Raw genomic sequence first — 24,015 nt, 5'->3', positions numbered from 1 at the left:
ATAGACAAAATTTCCGGACATTTAACTACATTGATCAAAATCGCTATCTCAAATTTTTATTTTATGTGTTTGGGGAAATGTGGGTGAAAGAAGGGGGTTCGTGGCCCTCCAATAACTTTCGACAATTAAAAAGTGCACTAGCCCTTTCAATTTCCAATAGATTGAGCCCTTTTTAAAGGTCTTACGACAACACTTTCTAAAAAAATATATATATACACCCAGGTTATAACTTACAACCCTTGTCCTTAGGGCTGTGGGGGGAGGGTCGTCATCCTAAAAAATCTATTTTCCAGCGTTCAACTACATTGAAAAAAATGGCTATCTCAAAATTTTGATTGGATGTGTTCGGGGAAATCGTGGGCGTGGAGAGGGGGTTAGTTGCCCTCCAATCACTTTTGGCTGTTAAAAAGCGCACTAGCTCTTTTAATTAGCAATCAAACGAGTCCTTATTAAAGTTTCTACGACAGCGTTTTCTAAAAAACCTCGTATGCCCAAGGCATAACTTACAACCCTAGCCCTGAGGGGTGTGGGGGTTGTCATCCTCAAAGACCTAATTTCCAGAAAACTACGTTGAACAAAATGGCTATATCAAAATTTTGATTGGATTCGTATGGGGAAATGGTGGTCGTCAGGGGAGGTTAGTTGCGCTCCAATCAATTTCGAATATTAAAAAGGGCACTATTTCAATTTCCAATCGAATGATTCTTTTTTGAAGTCTAAGCGACAACGCTTTCTATGAAAACTTTATATGCCCCCAGGGCATAACTTACAACCCTTGCCCTGAGGGCTTTGGGGGGTTTTTCATCCTCACAAACAAAATTTCCGAACCTTTTAACTATGTTGAACGAAATGGCTATCTCAATTTTTTATTAGATGAGTTTGGAGAAATCTGGGCGAGAGAGGGGGGCTATTGGCCCTCCAATGACTTTTGACTATTGAAAAGGGCACTCGCCCTATCAATTCCCAATAGAACGAGCCTTTTTTAAGGTTTCTACGACAACACTTTCTATAAAAACTATATATAAACCCAGGGCATAACTTACAGCCCTTGTTCTGAGGACTGTGGAGGGGGGGGGGGTCTTCGTCCTCAACAATCTAGTTTCCAGAACTTTCAACTACACTGATCAAAATAGCTATCTCAAAACTTTGATTGGATGTGTTCGGGGAAATCGTGAGCGTGGAAATGATGGGTGTGGAAAGGGGTGGGGTATTCGCTCTCCGATCACTTTTGACTATTAATAAAGGCACTAACCCTCTCATTTCCCAATTGAATGAGCACTTTGTGAAGTTTCTACGACAAAACTTTCTATAAAAATCTTATATGTCCCCAGGGAAAAACTCACAACCTTTAGCCTGGTGGCTGTGGGGGGTTTTTAATCCTCATAGACATAATTTCCGAACCTTTTAACTACGATGAACAAAATGGCTATCTCAAAATTTTGATTGGATGTGTTTGGGGAAATGGCAGGCGTATGAGTGGGGTTAGTTGCCCTCCAATCACTTTCGGCTATTAAAAAGGTCACTAGCAAAATGGCTGTCACTAGCAAAATAGGAACAAAATGGCTATCTCAAAATTTTGATTGGATTCGTATGGGGGAATGGTGGTCGTCAGGGGGGGGGGGGTAGTTGCACTCCAATCTATTTTGACTATTAAAAAGGGCACTAGCCCTTTCAATTTCCAATCGAAAGATCCCTATTGAAGTCTATACGACAATGCTTTCTATTAAAACTTTATATTTCCTAGGGCATAACTGACAACCCTTGCCCTGAGGGCTGTGGGAGATTTGTCATCCTCACAGACAAATTTTTCGGACCTTTTAACTACGTTGAACAAAATTGCTACCTCAAATTTTTATTGGATGTGTTTGGGGAAATGAGGGCGAGAGAGGGGGGTCATTTGCCCTCCAATCACTCTTGACTATTAGAAAGGGTACTAGCCCTTTCAATTTCCAATAGAATGAGCCTTTTTTAAAGTTTCTGCCACAACGCTTTCTATAAAAACTATATATACACCCAAGGTATAACTTACAATCCTTGTCCTGAGGACTGGGGGGGGGGTTTCATCCTAAAAAATCTAGTTTCCAGAACTAGATTTCAAATGCATTGTGAAGTTTCTACTTTCTACTACATTGAACAAAATCACTATCTCGAAATTTTGATGGGATATGTTCGGGGAAATTGAGGGCGTGAAAGGGGGGTTAGTTACCCCCCCCCCCCCAAATCAAATTTGACTTTTAAAAAGAACACCATCCCTTTCAATTTCAAATGGAATGAGCCCTTTTTGAAGTTTTTACGACAAAGCTTTCTATAAAACCTTGTATGCCCCCAGGGCATAACTTACAACCCTAGCCCTGAGGGGTTTGGGGAAGGGTTGTACTTCTCAAAGACCTAATTTTCAGAACTTTCAACTCCGTTGAACAAAATGACTATCTCAAAATTTTCATTGGATCTGATTTGGGCGTGAGAGGGAGTTAGTTGCCCTCCAATCACTTTTGACTATTAAAAAGTACAATATCCCTTTCAATTTCCCATCGAATGAGCCCTTTTTGAATTTTTATGACAACGCTTTCTATAAAAACCTTATATGTCCACAGGGCATAACTTACAATCTTAGCCCTGTTGGCCGTGGGGGGGAGGGGTGTCAAACTCAAAGACATAACTACCGGACCTTTCAATTGCGTTCAACAAGACTGCTATCTCAAAATTTTGATTGGGTGTGTTTGGGGAAGTGGCGGGCGTGAAAGTGGGTTTAGTTGTCCTCCAATCACTTTTGGCTATTAAAAAGGGCACTAGCTCTTTCAATTTGAAATCGAGTGAGCCCTTTTTAAAGTTTCTAAGACAACGTTTTCTATAAAAACCTTATATGCTCCCAGGGAAAAACTTGCAACTCTAGCCCTGAGGGGTGTGGGGGGGGGGGGTGGTTGTCATTCCCAAAGAACTAATTTCCAGAAAAATACGTTGAACAAAATGGCTATCTCAAAATTTTGATTGGATTCGTATGGGGAAAGGGTTGTCGTCAGGGAGGGGAGGGAGGTTGGTTGCGCTCAAATCAATTTCGACTATTAAAAAGGGCACTAGCTCTTTCAATTTCTAATCGAAAAAGCCCTTTTTGAAGTTTATACGATAACGCTTCCTATAAAACCTTATATGTCCCCAGGATATAACTTCCAACCCTAGCCCTGAAAGGTGTGGGGAGGGGTTGTAATCGTCTATGACCTAATTTTCAGAACTTTCAACTACGTTGAACAAAATGACTATCTCAAAATTTTGATTAGATGTGATTTGGGCGTGAGAGGGGGTTAGTTGCCCTATAATCACTTTCGACTATTAAAAAGGGCACTAGCCCTTTCAATTTCGAATCGAATGAGTCCTTTTTGAAGTTTCTACGACAGAGCTTCCATTAAAATCTTTATATGCCCCCAGAGCACAACTTACAACCCTTGCCCTGAGGGCTGTGGGGAGAGCGTCATCCTCAAAGACATAATTTCCGGACCTTTCAACTACGCTGAACTAAATGAACATTCAATCGAGTGAGCCCTTTTTGACGTTTCAACGACAACTCTTTCTATAAAAAAACTTTATATACCCCAAGGGCATAACTTATAATCCTCGCCCTGAGAGTATTAGGGGTGGGGGGGGGGTTGTCATCCTCAAATACCTAATTTCCGGACTTTTCATCTACGTTGAACGAAATGGCTATTTCAAAATTTTGATTGGATGTGTTTGGGGAAATGGTGGGCCTGAGAGGGAGTACTCCAATCACTTTTGACTATTAAAAAGGCCACTAGCCCTTTCAATTTCCAATCGAATGATTCCATTTTGAAGTTTCTACGATAACGATTTCTATAAAAACATTATATGCCTCCAGGGAATAACTTACAACTCTTGCCCTGAGGGCTCTGAGGGGAGTGTCATCCTCAAAGACATAATTACCGGACCTTTCAACAACGTTGAACAAAAAGGCTATCTGAAAATTTGGATTGGCTGTGTTTAGGGAAATGGTGGGTGTGAGAGGGGTTTTAGTTTTCCTCCAATCACTTTCAACGACTAAACAGGGTGCAAATTCTTCCAATTTCCAATTAAATAAACCCTTTTCGAAGTTTCTAAAACAGCTCATTCGATACAAAGTGCCCTGTCTTAAAACAAAAAAAATAATATATGTTTAGTAATTGTGCCAACATCTTTCTTTACTTAGGCAGCGCTATCGCGCTGCCTATGATTGGAAGGACTCGGGCCAGGGCCGAATCGACTAAGTGCGGTGCCAGATTGCAGTTTTTTGGTAGGTTCCTGCTATATATAACACCTCCATTGGGATATAAAAATTGCATTTGGCCATATGAATATGATTCAAAATAACCTTCAGGGGTCTGTGATAGGTATGGCGCTAAATTTATTTTGTGTTAAATGTGTCCAGCTATTTTGAAGCTGAAAAAATTACGACTAGTTTTGGTTCGATAATCGCTTACGTTGAATGAAGCTAAAGCAAAACGTGAGTTCCAGTTTCGTATTTGTTTGTGGAACTGTTTAGCAACCAATTGATTTCCTTTAACAGGCCAAACAAATTCACTTAAAAATTGTTGATGCAGGAATGTAAATCAGCCAAGTGGGCAGCAGTCCCCAAGTAAATCATCTTGGTTGGCTACTTTTCCTGTGGGATAATGGACGACTCTACAGTGAATACATACAGAGTTGAAGGGTCGTCCCAATGACTTGTAAATGGTACTTGTCCTACTACTACTACTACTAACAACTCATCGCAGTACCAAGCCGCCTGAGGCCAACACAGCTACGCACGCTCCTCCTCCACCCCAATCTATTCAAAGCCTCCCTTTTTACACCCGACCACGAAGTTCCCATTTCCTTTAAATCTTTCTTTATGACGTCCTCCCACCCCAGATGGGGACGACCTGCTTTCCGTTTAGACCTAGATGGTTGGCCGAAAAGAACAATCTTCGGCAATCTGTCATCCTTCATCCGCAAAACATGCCCTAACCACCTCAACCTTTCTTTCATTATAGACCTAGAAAGCGGTATTGAACCACATTTTCGTATAGTCTATTGTTTGAAATACGGTCAGTCAGCCGGGTACCCAGAACAATCCTTAAGCAATTTCTTTAGAAAACATCTAGCAAACCTTCATCCGCTTTTCGGAGCGTCCATGCTTCAGAGCCATATTTGACCACTGTCATCACTGTAGTTTCTAAAATTCTAACCTTGGTTTGCAGACTTATCTTACTATTCTTCCAAACTTTTTTTCAACTGTGAAAAAAACACCCTGAGTCTTGGCTATTCTACTCCTAATATCTTATTGCTCCCGACGTTTTTGCTAATTATGCTAAAAAGATAAGTGATACTTTCCACTTGATCGATATTTTCGTTACTCAATGTCACGTTTTCTTCTTTATTTATTCTTAGCCTTAGTGACTTAGTCTTCTTAACATTAATTTTCAAACCAATTCTAGCACCCTGAACTCGCAAAACCTCTAAAACCTCATTCATTTGGTCACACTTTCATCTAGGATGCTTAAATCATCAGCATAATCCAAGTCCAGGATTTTCCTCCCCATTTGATTCCGTGGTTTCCCATTGCCTTTCCTGTGCTCCTTAAAACAAAGTCCATCAAAATAATCCATATAAAGGGGGATAGAGCACAATCCTGCTTAACTCCTGATTTAATACAAAACCAGCTGCTAACCTCATTTCCTACCTTAACCGCAGCAGTGTTATTCTCGTACATAGCACTAATCACTTTAATGTATTTGTCTGGTATACCATACAAGGATAAAACCTTTACTAAAGCTCCTCTATCAACAGAATCGAACGCTTGCTCATGATCTATAGAACTGAGGACCAAAGGAGTTTGAAAACTTAGGCACTTCTCAATTATTAACCTAAGAGTGAAAATTTGGTCAACACATCCTCTACCTTTTCTAAAACCGCACTGATCTTCTCTTAAAACTTTGTCTACGGCATCTCTCAGTCTAAAAAGTATCATATTACTAAGAAATTTGCTACCTACATAGACCAGACTAATGCATCTATAATTACCACACTCACTTTTATCACCTTTCTTATAAAGTGGCTTAATTAAGGTTTTCCTAAAATCGTTAGGTACTTCCCCTTTTTCAAAAATCATATTCATAATCTTCAATAACTTATTTCTAACCTCAGAACCACCATATTTGAGAAACTCATTTACTACCCTATCAGCGCCTTATTATTCTTTAATCCTTTTAGCACTGTTGCTAATTCCTCCTCACAAAACAAATCGTCCTTCACATCCAAGGCATCACAAACTTTTCCATTTTCCTCTATATTTTTTCCTGCAACTCTTTCTCGGTTAAGCAAGTTCTCAAAATGTTCGACCCATTTCTCTTTAGCTTTTTCCTTATCGCTAATTGCCACCCCATTTCTATCTTTAACTGGGACAAGTCCGGATTGACTACTACCTCTCAATTTGTTAACGTGCCAGCACAATATTTTACTATTATGCCGTCTAGCTGCATCTTCTAAATCCTCGGCAATTTTATCCATGGCCTCCACTTCACACCTCCTTAGTTCATATTTCAATGCTTTCTCCACTTTATTTACATTTCTTTTGTTTTAATACGATCTATCACTCAGATAATTCTTGTACAAGTCCTTTCTCCTTTCTATTAAACATAAAGCTTTTTCACTAATATTCCTAGCTGCAGTTCTAGTTTTCTTCCCTAATACACCTTCAGCAACTTCAAAAATTATTTTTTCTAAAATTATTCCAACCATCTTCCACATTATCAAATTTTAAACTCTTAAGTTTAGTATTCAACTGTTCCTGGAAAGTTTCTCTCAGATTCTCATCCTGGACTCTACTAAAATCATAACTTCCCGGGAGGTAATTACCCTTCCGATATTTCAGCTTTAAATTAACCCTTGAAACTACTAGATGGTGATCTTTACTTTTAACATCAATAACAGCACTCCTATATACCCTAGTATCTTGTATTGATCCTGCCAGTCTTCGGTTTTCTATAACATAATCAATAAGGTTTGCTGTCTTATCATCACGTGAATACCATGTTAGCTTATGAACCATCTTATGACAAAACACCGTATTGGTTATAACTAGACTGTTATACCTACAAAATTGCAAAAGTCTGTATCCAATACTGTTTTCTTTTCCTACACCAAATTTACCTAAGCTGGGATACCATCTATCCTTATTTCTACCAACCTGGGCGTTAAAATCTCCCGGCAATAACATCATATTTCGACCTGGGACCTTGTCTATTTGTTCCTGTAACTCTAAGTAAAATTCATCTGAGTCACTGTTGTACTATATCCATAAGTCAGTTCTACTGGGGCATATACTGCTATAACTGATACCCTGAACTTTCTAGTCATAAAATGAGCAATTAGTATTCTATTATTAATACTTTCCCAACCTAAACAGGATTTAGAAGCTTCCTTATTCATCATGAGCCCTACTTCGTCTCTACGTAACCCATCCTTCCTGCCTGAGTAAACAAATTCTATATCACTTAATTTCATGCTTCCTACCCCTGTGATATGATTTTCTGAAACTTCTAAAATATCCAGTTCAAATCGTCTGAGTTCGACAGTCAAAATGTCTATACGATAGTAATTTTTTAATGTTGTTACATTACAAGTTCAAATTTTCATGTTCTTTAAATCATTGAAATTTGTTTTGCCTCAGGAAAAGCAATGATCCCGGATACCAGTGCAGGACAGAGATCACATATCTTCTCAAGTCTACACCGAAGTGCTTAAGCCGGCTTAGAACCGGACAGCAAGAAGTCCCTGGGACCTCCATCAATGGGGGCTTTGTGCAATCCTGGGCCCATCTTGGTCACGACATGGTTTTCAGCACCTGGCGATGCTCTATTATCAACAAGAGTCGAAATCCTGCACAGACAATCTCAAGCCTATTGCCTCCGACTCATTATATATTCATGCCTACAAATATTATGCTACTACGGGGAGGCAACCCGTAATAGATAAATTAGCTAGGAAGAGGTTTTTCAGCCCAAAGATGCCCATCAAAACAAACTAAGCCCAGCAAAATTGTCCATTAGTCAGAATCCCGTGCGAATGCTGCGTCGTTTACTAGGCTATAATTTCCTCGAGGAGACCACTCCTCAAGTGGGAATAGAGTTGACCGCAAGGTCCCCAGTCTTGCAGGTACCCCGAAAAGGTCGAGGCAGCCCTTTGCAGAGGCCGTTGTCCATAGATCTGGATCTTACGCCCTGCCAAAGTTGTCTTCCTATAGAGGATCCTCCCGCGATGGTGTTCTGCATCACCAAGTAATTTAACCCATTACTGGGAAAAGGTTTGCAACTCATGGGACTTGTGGAAAAACCAGTGGGCCCTTTTGAGTGTACATTTGAGGGGCCTTCTTCCTCCTCCGCCTGTATTTATGACCCCGGGCAAGGGTGCCCGAGATTCTATTATGGACCCCCAGGGACAAGGTCCCCCCTTGGTCCATGCCTCCTATGGAGGTACCCTAAATATCTGTAGAGCGTTCCCCTATCGCCACCTGGAGACATGCTGAATGGCCTGGGGGAGGCCAGATAAACGGATCACTTTTGTTTTGCAAAGGCAATAACTCAGTGACATATTTAACCTACTACTTATAAATATACATAACTCACTGACTAGGCCTATATAAGTTATATACAGAAATATATAACTAAGTGACATATTTAACCTACTACTTATAAATAACTCACAGACTAGGCCTATATAAGTTATATACAGAAATATATAACTGAGTGACATATTTAGCCTACTACTTAAAAATATGTGTAACCCACTGACTAGGCCTATATAAGTTATATACAGATAAATATAACTGAGTGAAATATTTAGCCTACTGCTTATAAATATGTGTAACTCAATGACTAGGCATATAAGTTATATACAGAAATATATAACTCAGTGACATATTTAACCTACTACTTATAAATATGTGTAACTCACTGACTAGGCCTTTCTAAGTTATATACAGAAATATATAACTCAGTGACATATTTAGCCTACTACTTATAAATATGTGTAACTCACTGACTACACCTATCTAAGTTATATACAGAAATATATAACTGAGTGACATATTTAGCCTACTTATAAATATCTCATCAAATTTAATAAATAAAACTTTAACAAGTATATAAATTATATAAATTAACATGTATTATATAATAGCATGTATCATAATATAATTATCATGTATAAATAAAAATAATATAATACATGAACAACAAGGAGGTTTCAGAACAGGGTACGGGACGGTAGATACAATATTTATTTTAAAGGCATTAATTGATAAATACGAAAAGGGAAAAACTTGTCTTTATGTGGGATTTCTAGACCTCCACAAGGCGTTCGACAGTGTCGACAGAGAGCTATTAAAGGATGCCCTGGTTAGAACTGGCCTTCCTCATTTGTTTGTGAGGTTGATAGTGAGTATGTATATTTGTGTGAGTGGAATCGTGTTAGTTGGTAACAGGTTTTCTAGGTTTTTTAATATTAAGCTGGGTGTAAAACAAGGCAGCACTAGGCCTATATAAGTTATATACAGAAATATATAACTGAGTGACATATTTAGCTTACTACTTATAAATATGTGTAACTCACTGACTAGGCATATAAGTTATATACAGAAATATATAACTCAGTGACATATTTAGCCTACTACTTAAAATATGTGTAACTCACTGACTAGGCCTATCTAAGTTATATACAGAAATATATAACTGAGTGACATATTTAGCCTACTACTTATAAATATGTGTAACTCACTGACTAGGCCTATATAAGTTATATACAGAAATATATAACTGAGTGACATATTTATCCTACTGCTTATAAATATGTGTAACTCAATGACTAGGCATATAAGTTATATACAGAAATATATAACTCAGTGACATATTTAACCTACTACTTATAAATATGTGTAACTCACTGACTAGGCCTATCTAAGTTAAATACAAAAATATATAACTGAGTGACATATTTAGCCTACTACTTAAAATATGTGTAACTCACTGACTAGGCCTATATAAGTTATATACACAAATATATCACTGAGTGACATGTTTAGCCTACTGCTTATAAATATGTGTAACTCACTGACTAGGCATATAAGTTATATACAGAAATATATAACTCAGTGACATATTTAACCTACTACTTATAAATATGTGTAACTCACTGACTAGGCCTTTCTAAGTTATATACAGAAATATATAACTCAGTGACATATTTAGCCTACTACTTAAAATATGTGTAACTCACTGACTAGGCCTAAATAAGTTATATACAGAAATATATAACTCAGTGACATATTTAGTCTACTACTTATAAATATGTGTAACTCACTGACTACACCTATCTAAGTTATATACAGAAATATATAACTGAGTGACATATTTAGCCTACTTATAAATATCTCATCAAATTTAATAAATAAAACTTTAACAAGTATATAAATTATATAAATTATCATGTATTATATAATATCATGTATCATAATATAATTATCATGTATAAATAAAAATAATATAATACATGAACAACAAGGAGGTTTCAGAACAGGGTACGGGACGGTAGATACAATATTTATTTTAAAGGCATTAATTGATAAATACGAAAAGGGAAAAACTTGTCTTTATGTGGGATTTCTGGACCTCCACAAGGCGTTCGACAGTGTCGACAGAGAGCTATTAAAGGATGCCCTGGTTAGAATTGGCCTCCCTCATTTGTTTGTGAGGTTGATAGTGAGTAGAGTGGAATCGTGTTAGTTGGTAACAGGTTTTCTAGGTTTTTTTATATTAAGCTGGGTGTAAAACAAGGCAGCACTCTTTCTCCTAAATTGTTTAACATTTTTATAAATGATGTTGTTGATTATCTAGAGAATAGATGGACTCCGAATGTTAGTCTAGGGACCCATAAACTATCACTACTATTATTTGCAGATGATATTGCCTTGGTGGCCCAAACTGTATAAGTGCAATGTATTCTCTCACCCGTCACTTGTTTTTCACTGAACATAAGCTAATTGTCTCTTAATGCAGACAGATAAGACCAGTTTGTTCTTGAGTGTGTACCATTATGTACACACAAACCTTTTTTTTCTCCTGCACTTTCATTTTTGAAAGTGCACTCGTTCTGAGTCTCGCTATCCTTTAGCAGCACAGTTATTTGTTTTTCACTGTCATTTTTGACACTCTTAATACATTTTTTAGCGTGTCTGCTAACCCTACCATTCTTTGTTCCTCACTTTCATCTTTGGCAAGTTCTGATTCCTGGTATTGCTTGTAATTCTCGCTGCTGATTATCTTCTAACTGCATACTTCTTTATTCTTGCGGTCGTGTATCTTCTAACCATATATTTTTATGTTCTTCATTTTTATTTTTATTTGTTCTGATCCTCATCGTTGCAAATTTTTTTCTTCACTTTCGTTTTAGAGTCGTTGTGATTCTTGCTTCCACTTATATTTTAACAGCATATTTATATATTCTTCAATTTAGTTTTGACTTGTTCTAATTGTTGGTTTCGCTAATATTTTAACTACATGTCTCTTTTATCTATATTTTCATTTATCATTGCTTTAGACACATTTTCAGTGCATTATTTTTGCCTTAGTTGCTTGGATTGGTCTTGTCACTTTTGATCACAGTTTAAATAATTATTCAGTATGATCTTTCCCTATGTCACCCATTATAAAAACCCGGACTGAGGTGCGACTGTGCGAGTGCTCCAGAGAACGTTTTTGCAGATATAAACATAAGCGGCATTAGATCTTTTCACGGGTAGACAAAGAATAATCACCTACGGAACAAGTACCGACAAAATTACTTGGCCGGCTCAACCAATAAGTGGACAATAAGTGCAGAAATAAGTGGGAGGAGCTTTTTGTTCGCACCGAGAATGAAGAGCCAGAACTCATCTACGGTAAACTTACTGGATAATTATATAAACTGTGCTTTTGATGGTCTAGGTCAGTTGCTTTCAGAAAGTGGTTACGCATACAGAAAGGGGTACGCAACAATTTTTTGGGGATATACGGCCAGCCCAAAAAAATAAAACAACTCTTTAACACTAGAACTGGCAATTTTACTTATATTTTAGCTATAGTTTACTTAGTACCAGTAACTGAGAAGAAGTACGTAAAATGTATTGTGGTTAAAAAGGGGTACAGTATCTAAATAACTTTGAGAACCAATGGTCTAGTTTGTTCATTATCACCCGTCGTACATTTACGTTTCTCAGGTCGTTTTCTTGATCTTGTCTCAATTGATGGTCAAGTATGTTCATTTTGAGCTTACGGTTTTTGTCCTCTTTCGTTTTTTTTTTTACTCATTTTGGGCTTACGTTAATTTATGTTTGTGTCCCCTAGATATTATGAAACCACTGAAAATGCCTTTTGAAATTTACATCACCGAATATAGGCACATGAATTTACGTATTTCTAAATTTTTGTTCTGCAAATGCTTCTAAAACGATTTTAAAATTTATTTTCCTTGTGTCTTCACTTCCAGTCAACGTGATTGCTAAATTATTTAGTCTATCCTGATTTATTGTTGATAGCAGACAGTTTTTTAATTGGTTTTAGCCAGGAAAATGATCTCTCTCCAGAAGCAAAGCTTTCTGGAATTTTTAATTTACTTCACAATTTCGAAAATCAATTGACCATTTTGATGGCGGTGCGGGGCCCTTTCAAACGTGGGGCCCAATTGGGCACAATCATTTCAATCACCTTTTTTCCGGACCTGACTCAAGCAGCTTTCTAAGTTTCTAGAGCCCAAGTATTCTATATACAGAAGTATTATACAGAATAGTGTTAAAAATTTGAGGCAATAGAGAAGAAATTTCACGTTAGAGATTTTTGAAAATGTCTCTACGTAGCTCATCTGGAGCAAGGAACGCCTCGCTCTTTACGCTAAAGATTTTTATTCTTTTAAAAGATAGAGCTGTGAGAAAGAGTCAAACTTTAGTGTAAAGAGTGAGGCGTTGAGGAGGGAACAGCCCCTTTCATATACAAAATAATTTCTGTTCGTTTTAAGTTTTAATGTCGCTCCTTATTTTCAGTGAAAAAAACTTATTTTTTGTTTTATTTCTGAACGTTTATGAATTAATACAGTTTTTAATTTTAAATCACAGTACATGAATAATTAAAACGAAATTTGCATATTAATTTTATTTTTTGATTAAATGGATTTCTCGAAAGTTGTTTAATTTTATTTACGAACGTTTTTATTAGTAAAAAATATACGTAACTTACGAATTAGGTTACGTAACGAACTTCTATATTCATATATTTTTATTACATATATTATGGGGTTCGCCCCCTAGTCAATACCTCGCTCTTTACGCTAAAGTTTGAATTTTGTTCCAATTCTATAAAAATGACTCCTTAATCACAAAGGCCGTTAATTAGAATAAATAGCTTTTTTGAAAGTACTAAAAACACTTTAGCGTAAAGATTGAAGTATTGACTAGGGTGTAAACCCAATCATGTCCGTAATAACTTCTGTTCATTTTAAGTTTTGATGTTGTTCCTTACTTTTAGTTGAAAAACTTGTTTTTTTATTTAATTTCTGATTTTTTTTAATGCTGGTAAATCCGGCACCCCCTTCATAGCAATATCCCTTCCCCTATGAAAACTTCTTCCATGGAAAGATCCTCCCACGTAACCCTCGACTCGCCCCCACAACCTCCCCTTACTGGCAAAAATTCCTCCCTGAAAACGTCTGTATATTTCTCAATAACCAATGCTGTATGTGAACATTGGGCAAAGTTCATAACTTGCAGCCCTTCCCCGGGAGCTTTGGGGGATTAAATCATCCTCAAATACATAGTTATTATATTTTTCGACCATGCTGAACAAAATGATTATCTCAAAATTTTGATCGTGGGACTTTGGGAAAAAATGGGCGTGGTAGGGTTCCAGTTGCCCTCCATTTTTTTGTCACTTAAAAAGGGCACTATAAATTTTAATTTCCGATCAAATGAGCCCTCCTGCAACATTCTAGGACCACTAGGTCGATACAATCACCCCTGGGGAAAAAAAACAACAAATAAACACGCATCCGCGATATTTCGTCTGGCCAAAAATAATACAAAATTCCACATTTTTGTGGACAGGTGATTGAAACCTCTACAGTAGGGTTCTCTGATACGCTGCATCTGATGGTGTAATTTTCATTAAGGTTCTATGACTTTTGGAGGGTCTTTCCCCCTTTTTTCGAAAATCAGACAAATTTTCTCAGGCGCGGAGCTTTTGATGAGTAATACAAAACTTCATGAATCTTATATATTTGAAAACAGAATAAAAATCTGATTCTTTTGATGTATCAATTGGTATCAAAATTCCGTTTTTAGAGTTTCGGTTATTATTGAGCCGGGTCGCTCCTTACTTACAGTTCGTTACCACGAACTGTTTGATCTACCTTGATAAATAACCGAGATAAATGAATTACCACTATTCCTGGTTTATTATTATAATCAACAAAGCCACTTTCAAAATCTGCTTTGGAATATTCTTCCACTTATTTTCAGAATATTCTTCCAAACAGTTTTCTCATACCCAAAAAACATATATATCTGATTCATTAATTTTTAACGATGCCCTGTCTTCTCCTCCATCCACGGCAGTTCCAAACCCATTTTCCTTGTGTATTAGGACTTTTAGGGCCTAATTTACAAGGGAGCAAGTATCCGTTGGGAGGAAAAGAAGATTATTTGTTAGTTTTATGGGTATTACGAGCTAAAGGTGCATGTAAAAATTATTAGAGTGGATTTTTTATCTTTCAAATTCATCTAGTCAGAGGCAGAACTCTAGCGTTGCTTGTAGTAAAGGGGCTGAAGCCGTCAATGTACTATTTTTTACTTCCCCAAAGACACTTCATAAGTTAGAGGTGGTCTTAAAAACTTGAAGGGGGCTCAGTTTACTCGACATTGAATTAAGAGTCGAAAGCTATTACAGAGTAGCCAGTTCCCCATACCCTTTTTAACTGAAATTCCACTCAAAAAGATCCGATTCAAATTTTGAGACAGCTATTTTGTTCAAAATAGTGTAAAGATAAAATAACTTTGCTTCCTGGGATATTATGAATCCCCACAGCCCCTGGGGCAAAATCTGTAAGTTAAGTAAGTTGCCAATATATTTAGATTTATTTTTGTGTTATAGCTAAGACGTCTAAAAAATGGTGTTGCATGAAATCTTGAATTGCTGGGATCTTAACATACTAAACATCCAATGTATTTTCAGTTTATTTTCCTTCCGAAAATAAATATTCATTTATTTTCTTTCCAAAAATATTCACTATTATAATGTTGTATCTTATATTTTCTTTAGCTTCAATGTTTTGAACATTTAAATTACACCGTTCAAAATAAATGTACCCTAGTTTCTCATAAAATACAAATTTATGGTTATGGGGAGGGCCGGGTCGAAGGTACACCCCTGTTTGTAGTAATTCCTGCTCACGCAAAAGACTGTGTACCTTCTTCGTGTAGTATTAATCAGCTGTGATTGCCAATGAGAAAAATGTGGCCACAGACACAGTAATCTGATTCTATAAGAAATATAAAGGCAAAAATACTTTACATTTGAATTTGTGGGTGGAATAGATATTTTTCTGTTCGCACCGATCGTAATAAATTATTGATATTCCATCTTTTGGATTCTGATTTTCTCATATTTTAAGGTCATTGACGTAAATTAACCGTTTCCCTTCAGAAGGTTTTAAAAGAACAGTTGGATGCTGTCCCTGATGTTGACCTCCTTTAGAGTAGAGGAAGACGTGGGGGCTTGATGGGCAGAGCTTTGTTTTCCTGCCAGTTGATCCGCAGATCAAATTTTGAGGCTTTCTCAGAAGGCTGACGGAGAGCTTCAGCGACTTTTTCAACGGTGTCTGCGACTAGGGCTATGTCATGAGAAAAGCTAGTAGCCGTAGCTACCTGGTCTGAAACTGAAGACTAAATCAAAGGTGATTGTCCTGCAAGTCATGACATAACCTATAACGCAGTTAACGGCAGTCCAATCTTCCTGGAAGCCTGTATTTGCTGAAAATGTAGAACTACCTTTTCTGTTGACTTAAAACACCTCCCCGTACCGTCATCTAGCTTTAAAAAAAGTGTGAAAAAGCCATCATAACCTGACTAAATTGTACAAATAGCAAAGACTATGACTCTTGAGTAATGGTAAAAGTAACAAAGCATTAATTTTCTTTGTGCAAGGAAAACAAACCCAACATTAGGTTTGAATAAGAATACCCTTGATCCAACAAGGTCCATAAAATGCAAATAGAAATAAACCGGACCGCTTCACACTCGAGTGGTCAACGGCAAGAATATTACGCGACAATAATCACATGACAAAACAGGGTTTTTGAATAGAGAAAGCGGAAACTAACTTTTTGAACAAAGAATTATTATTAGGATTACATCAAAACTGGTCTCTGGCCAATGAGAGACAAGAATGACAAAATAAGACAAAGCTTAAAATAGGGATTCGGGAACAGAAACGGGGTAGTCTTTTTTGGAACTAACAACGAGTAAGTGTTTTACTTTTTAATTAAGGTAGGCTACCCCTGTCTGTCTGAATTCTCCTCGAAGATAAAAATTTAAGATAAAAAGTAAACTTCTGAAAGATTCCTGTCACCTGAATATAAATTTAATACGTATGTAGGAGACAAGAATAAAAACTAGTGCTGAAGTCTAGCATTTTACTATAAGTTGATGATTTGGGTTTATAATTCGGTAGTATTTTAACTTAGCCAAGGTTTGAGCCATTTGGACAAAAACAGTATTTTTAAGGTTAGAATAAGCTAAAATTAATTTCTTCCCAGAAATTTAAAATTTGTAGAAGAAGCTTCGAATAACCGAGGGTTCAAAGAGGGGAAGAAACCTTAACCAAGAAGTCAGCGTTAGGAGAGCCTTTTGTGCTTCTATTTTTCAGCCTAGAGCTCCTTGGAACTTAGCTTGACTTTATAAAGACCTTATATCCAGAAAATTGGAATTATTAGACAACAACATTACTGTCACGCTTGTACAGTCTTCAGACGTTTATACGAAGGAGAACCCTGTTCCCTTTTTAATCATTCTTTCAGTTTGTTAAACCCGTACCGACTGTTTATACAAAGGTGGCCTCAATGTTTATACAGATAGGTTAGGAAAAAAGGGAATAATATTGTCAATCTAAGAATTTCCAGACCTTTATGTCCAGATATATTCAATTAAGAGTTTTTCCCTGCTAAAGTTAAAACTTATTAAAGGTCCAAGGAACACAAACCCTTTTTTTACAAGAAATAATAATAGGATCTCTTGGTTTGGGCTAATGTAAATTGGAACAAAATCTAGTACGGTTATTCCTAGCTTAGCTCAGCCAAGAAACAATAGTTTGAACTAAAGGATTTTTAATACCCCAGAACTCAAGCATTGACTGGCTATTCAAGTGTAACTTTTTTAATTAGAAACATTCGATAGCATAGAATTAACTTAATCCTTTTCTTTTCGGTAAACGTTTGTGGATTGAACAAGTAGACCATAGACATCAGACCTAGAAGAGGTTTAGAAATACTCAAAATAATTAGAATTAGAATATTCTCCTTTTTATCTTCTTTTATAATAAATATCAGTTGTCACTGAATTCTGAAGTACTGATTCTTACCCAAAGCATCAGTTATAACATGCTACCAAATTTTAGACCTGATAGTAGGGGCAACCTTACAAAAGTGAGTAACGTTTCTGGGTAGGCATGCAGTTCCCAGTATCAATCAAAGCGAAGGGCAATCTACAGAATTGAAAGCTGTTGCAAAGTCAGCAAATGCGATGCAAGCTTTTCGGTGAAACTCTTGTGTCTTCTCCACCAAATGGTGCATAGTGAGAATTTCTTCTGTAGTCGATCTGTCGACCAGAACCAGGTATGCTGAGCTCTTCTATTTTACGCAGAAAGGCAGATCATCGCTCAAGTAATGACAAGGAGAAATGTTTGCCAGGAACAAAGAGAGGCGTAATCCCGTGATAGTTAGAGCAGAGGAGCCTTTAGGGGAGTAGTAAAATTTAATATTGTATGTGGAATTCCTGGTGAATAAATTTTATCTCAATGTTCTATTATTTACAAAAAGCACATAGATATAGCTATTTAACGACTCCATATACATCTTTCTGATATTTCAGGCCAAACTAGTGGTGACAGTAAAGGAACAAAGAAGAGGATGGAAATGAAAACAAATCTTTAAAAAAGTGGGTTGTGCTGCCTATAATCGGGGACAGTAACTCCACCACTTGGAGTTTTTGGCTAGTATTTTTCCAATTGTAGAATCTTTATTTTGATCCAAATTCATTTTGTGCGGTTTCAAAATTTCATCAATTTTCTTTTTGCGACAAATTATTATCATCCAGATTAACCGAAGAAATAGTTACCTTTTCTAAATCCGCTCCAAATGATAATTTTTCTTCATTGAGCAGTTTTTTTCAAAAAAAATATGTTTGTTATGGGGTAAGGTTTTTTCTTTAATAGGTTGTCCATAAAGGGGAGACTGCGATTGTATATATCATACTGGAAAAGTCTTCGGGTTTTTCATAGCAAGAACTAGTAAAGTAAGAACCAAGCTGTCACCACCTTTCCCAAAATACTCTATAAGGCCGCTCTTTAAAGTAAATGAATATAAAAAGCTTTTTCCGCAAAATAAGTTTTTCAAAGAAAAGCTGAGACCTCCATTAAGCCAAGAATGAGCAGAAATAAAGTCAAATAATCTTCCAAGCATAAAACTACCACAAATCACTATCAATAAATAAATGAAACCCAAAACGAACAGAAATTACGATAAATAGCCGAGTCAAACTCAAAACAAGCAAAAATTAACATGAGTAGAGCTGAAAACCCCCATGCCTTCTCAGGACCAGAACACAATTTGCATGTTACTAAAAAAAAAAAAAAATTACCGTGGATTGCCAGTTTAATTGATATGCACTGATATCTATTCCTTAAAGTTTTGATGATTTTTTATTTATGAAAGTAAGAAAAGTGAAAACATTTAAAACCTATTTTGTTTCCATTAAATCTCCGAAGACATAATTTCTGGACCTTTCAACAATACTGAATAAAATATATCTCTTAAAATTGCGATCAAATATGTTTTGGGAAATGATAGGCTTAGGGGGGGGGTGCTAATTGCCCTCCATTCCCTTTTGACTCCTAAAAAGGGCATTAAAACTTTCAACTTCCAATCAAATAAGCTCCATCCGATCCACCGTTTGTATGACTACCCGTTCCATAAAAGCCTTATAGGACCAGGCGTAACTTACAACCCTTGCCCATGGACTCAAGGGATCGTGTCTACCCTAAAGACATTGTTATATGATTTTTTTTACATTGTTTGATACTTAAAAGGGAACTAGAACTATACATTTCAAATCAAACGAGCCTCTTCAAAATTTCACACGACCACCTTTTCCATGAAACCCTATATGCCCCTGGGACACAAGCTACGATCCTTACCACAGACTCCAGGGATTTTGTCTATCCCAAAATCCTTATTATATGATATTTGGACTATTTTTGAAAAAATGGCTATCTCAAAATTTTAATCGTATGTATTTTTGGAAAATACGACGTAAGGGAGGGGGTGGTGGCTGCCTCCGTTCACTTTGACTCTTATAAAGGGAACTAGAACATCTGATTTTCAGTCTAAGGACGAAAAAATGTAATTATTGTGGCCGAAAGCTAAGCGCAAAAAGAATAAGAAAGTAGCTCAATGTAGACATGGAAAAGGAGACGTAAAGACAAAATCATCAATATGAAGTCACAATCCAGTTGCCTTACTGCTGTTCATCTGAGGCACCTCTTTGATTTGAGTTTTATCTTTTGGGGCATATCTTTTTCCTTTGTTTCACCGACTTTTATCTACTTTTTTCTCTCATGATGACTGAACTCAAATTTTGCCCAAGATATTTGCTTCAGCTTTGTTCTTATTCTCACTGGTGGTGAACTGCGTCATTTTTTTATCACCCTGTATCTTCTCGTATTGTCAGGTTTTGCCAATATGGTCTCAGAACATACTTAAAATCATAGATTTCGTATTGACTACATCGAGTTTCCCCCATTGAGTCAAAGAGATTCAATGGCTGCAGGAAAAGCTTCCTTCACGAATTGGCATGTGGCTTTGATGGCTTCGTTTAGTTACGCACAATTTGACGAGATCAACTATTTCAGTTGAGTTTTAAGGATTAACCATTCAGAGTGAAGATCAAAGAAATATTTGTTTAAATAATAAATATGTAACTCTCCTATCTTTTATAGAAATATATCAAAGGTGAAAGTCTTTGGCTTTTTTTAAAAGCTTGAATAGAAAGAAACAGGCCCCGGGGAAATAGACGATGGATTCACTAAAAATTGATTAAATCCGCCAGAGAACCAATTTTTGCACATACCTAAGCTGTATTGTTTTTTAGAAGATATGCATTATCTTAAAGTGAAAATTTAATTTTTGTCAAAAATATCATTTTATTGTTTTGTGTTATCCTTTTATATACAAAGGGCACTTGATGTTGCAATTCCCTTCAAATGAACCCTTAAACATGTCTCAACGATGTTTCAATGCCCCGTAGACGGTGACAGAAAAAAAGTAGTAGAACAAAAATAGGAGACACTTCAATACTTCCCTTGCAAAAAAGTATTCATTATTTTGGCTGGAAAAGGGGGGGAGACTAATATTCTCCTATAAAAGGTTTTATCGCAACAAACTTTTACCATTAACATTATGTCAAATGATAGTTACAAATCTTGAATAAAGATTCTAATGGTTATTCCTCCTCACTTGAGTATTATTTTCAAAGAATATTTTTATATTTTTGTTTACTACGGCCTAAGATTTATTGTTTACTAGATTTCTCTCAAGGGAGAAACCCTGATAGTACTGAAAAATAAAGAAATGAAAGTCAATATATCAAAATATAGGAAAACATAGCACGGTTAGGGCACATCTTTAAACTGGATAATTATATTAATTGGAAATATTTTACTAATTAATTTCATTTCGTCGATTGAGGGTGATTTGGATAAATACTCAAACTGAAATCACGGATCTAGAAATAAAAAAAAAAAATCAGAATTGCTCAGCATTTAATAAATTAAAATGAAAACTGAACAAATGCAAATGATATTGATATGTGCCAATATTTCACAGAATAAACGTAAAGTCGCAACACCAGCCAATAAACCTAGAGTTTTATTTGAGGGAAGGCGTCAGAACCTAATTAAGTTTTATAATACTTCCTCTACTAATAGCAACGCGTGATTGCAGCACCAACGCTAATATATCATACAGTTCGTAGTAACGAACTGTAAGTAAGGAGCGACGCGGCTCAATAGTAGCCGAAACTATAAAAAAAGAATTTTGACACCAACAGATACATCAAAAGAATCGGATTTCTATGCTGATTTGAAATATATAAGTTTTACGAAGTTCTATTTTTACCCATGAAAAGTTACGAACCTGAGAAAGTTTGTCTTATTTTCAAAAAAAGAGGAAATACCCCCTAAATATCACCCCAGTGGTCCTAGAATATTGCAAGAGGGCTCATTCGAACGGAAATCAAAAGTTTTAGTGCCCTATTTAAATAATCGGAAAAATTGGAGGACAATTAGGCCCCCTCCAACACTCATTTTTTCCCAATTTCACCTGATCAAAATTTGAGATAGCCGTTTTGCTCATTATAATCGAAAAATTTAATAATTATGTCTTTGAGGATGACTTGATACCCCACAGTCCTCGGGGAAGGGCTGCAAGTCATAGGAATTTTCCATGGAAGAAGGGAATTTTCCACGAAGGGTGCGCCAGATATCCCACCATTATTTAAAAAACGATCAGAAATTAAATATAAAAAACAAGTTTCTTCAACTGAAAGTAAGGAGGAACATTAAATCTTAAAACGAACAGAAATCATTACGTATATGAGATGGTTTGGCCCCTCGTCCATACCTCGCTCCTTGCACTCAAGATTCTTTAGTACTTTCTAAAGAGCTATTTATTCTAATTAAACGGCCTTTGTGATTCAGGGGTCGTTCTTAAGGAATTGGAACAAAATTTGAATTTTTGCGTAAAGAGTGAGGTATTGAAGTGGGGGTGAACCCCCTCATATACGTAATAATTTATGTTTGTTTTAAGTTTTAATGTTGATTCTTACTTTTAGTTAAAAAAAACTTGTTTTTCTTATATTTGATATTCGCATATAAAGAGGCCTCCTGTTTTAGAAGAACTGTTTTATGTTTAAACAGGAACAAATATATTCTATTGGACGTTTAAAAATATATTTCTTAGAAAAAAGACAAGTTTTTTTAAATAATTATTTTTAATAAGAAAATCATGAATGTCAATTCTTAATAAGATTTGCATTTCAGGGTTTATTATTTCTCCTTTCAAAAATGAGTAATTTTGGAATAATCTACACATCTTCAAATGCACTAAATGTTAGAAGACCGTTAGATAAAGATATGTTTTGTATGTTTTCTATTAAATTTGTTTAGAAAAATATGTTTTTTTTTCAATTAGGAGAACTTCTCTGTGACACACAAAGAGGTATTGTTTTCTTTTTCATTAGAAGTGGACTATGGCAACAACAATAAACTCTTGGGAGTAAATCCCACAAACAAATTGTAGGAAATTAAAAATACATACCACTAGGATACAGTGTATTTATCCCATTAAAATATCCAACAATAATCCACAAAAAGTATAGCACCTTAGGAGTGGGTCCCTGGTTCTTTAGGAAGCGAACCGGGCCCATGCCCGACACTTTTCACTTATCGCTCCGTCTTAAAACGGACAAGGTTAAACCACTAAACTAGTAAAGCGGTAGTCCCACATGCGCGGGCATATACACTAGACCTGCCACAAACGGTTCCTAAGCTTTCCCAGAACTAAGCTCATAATGTTGGCTGGAAACATTTCAACCGCCTTGGGCGGCTACTGGAGAAACGGAGGTAAAAAAAAAAAAAATGCACACTTGGCGACGGTTATTAACAGCTTCTTGCCTCTCCGGTCTATACCATACTGTATATTAATTTCATCCTAGCTGAGTTAACTTAATTAACATGAACGAATGTTGCGTTTCAATGAGTGAACTTAAAGATGGCAAATTAATAAGGTCAATAATGAGGAATTTTATTTAACGTTCTCATTATTGTTTTCGGGAGTTATAAGAATGTTTTGGGAGCTTAGTTTCTTCCAAATTACATTCCCCTAAAAAATTGAAATTCTGCTTGCATCTTTATGAACGCTAAAATAAATGGGATTGAACGTAAATTAAATTTTCAATGTCTTTTAAATTTGATTTTTGATTTTTTTGTCAATAAAAGTAATATATGAGTAAAATTTTACTTAATTTTATTACTATAAGCCACATTCTTTACCATTACTTCTTTCTTTTTGCTCCCCCCTCTTCTTCTCACCAAGATACAATTAAAAAAGGGATAACTGTTTAATTTTGTTGTTTTTTAAATTTATTTTCTAAGTGTTTAATTTTTACCATGAACGGCAATTTTATTTATAAGCAACAACGTCGTTGGGGGGGGGGGGGTTGGGGGGCTCAGTCACCCCCTCCAATAATTTGGAAAAAATATCATACAGCCCATGCCCCTTGACTATCCAGATATGAACCCCGCTTGCCTCCCAATAAAATACCGGAGATTTGCCCGTGGTTATAAACATACCTCTTGTGCATGAATCAAATTCAGCAAAAAGTGAAAAATGTAAAACTAGTAAAACTGGTTATTATGACATGATACAACTCAAAGTACTACTTCGGTTTTCCCTTTTCGATAGCAAAAAAAAAGAAAAAAAAGGGGAAAACATTTTATCTGAGCTGTCTCATTGGTTTGACTCTTTGGATCAAGGGAACATCAATCTTTTTTGGCAGAGAGGATGGGGCTAAGAGACATTAAAGCTATTGTCTCTCATAATTTTAAAGGTTTTTGCAGAAAAGCCGATGGACAAAGAAGG

At 36.2% G+C, this 24,015-nt stretch overlaps 1 protein-coding gene across 1 annotated transcript in view; it reads right to left on the bottom strand.

Annotated features, from left to right (window-relative positions):
- LOC148956983 (collagen alpha-1(XI) chain-like) overlaps positions 1–22,953 on the bottom strand; it is a 120,466-nt gene extending 97,513 nt beyond the window's left edge. Inside the window, exon 1 of the mRNA XM_089088088.1 lies at positions 22,693–22,953. Within this exon, the coding sequence (XP_088944214.1) occupies positions 22,693–22,801 (109 nt within the window). The 5' untranslated portion in view covers positions 22,802–22,953. The remainder of the gene's footprint in view (positions 1–22,692) is intronic.
- Between the last annotated feature and the right edge of the window lie 1,062 nt (positions 22,954–24,015).

Source organism: Artemia sp. Qi Xiang Cuo, chromosome 1 (assembly GCF_049724085.1).
Source record: "Artemia sp. Qi Xiang Cuo chromosome 1, ASM4972408v1, whole genome shotgun sequence".
Classification (NCBI taxonomy): Eukaryota; Metazoa; Arthropoda; class Branchiopoda; order Anostraca; family Artemiidae; genus Artemia; species Artemia sp. Qi Xiang Cuo.
This window is presented reverse-complemented; position numbering and strand designations above follow the sequence as displayed.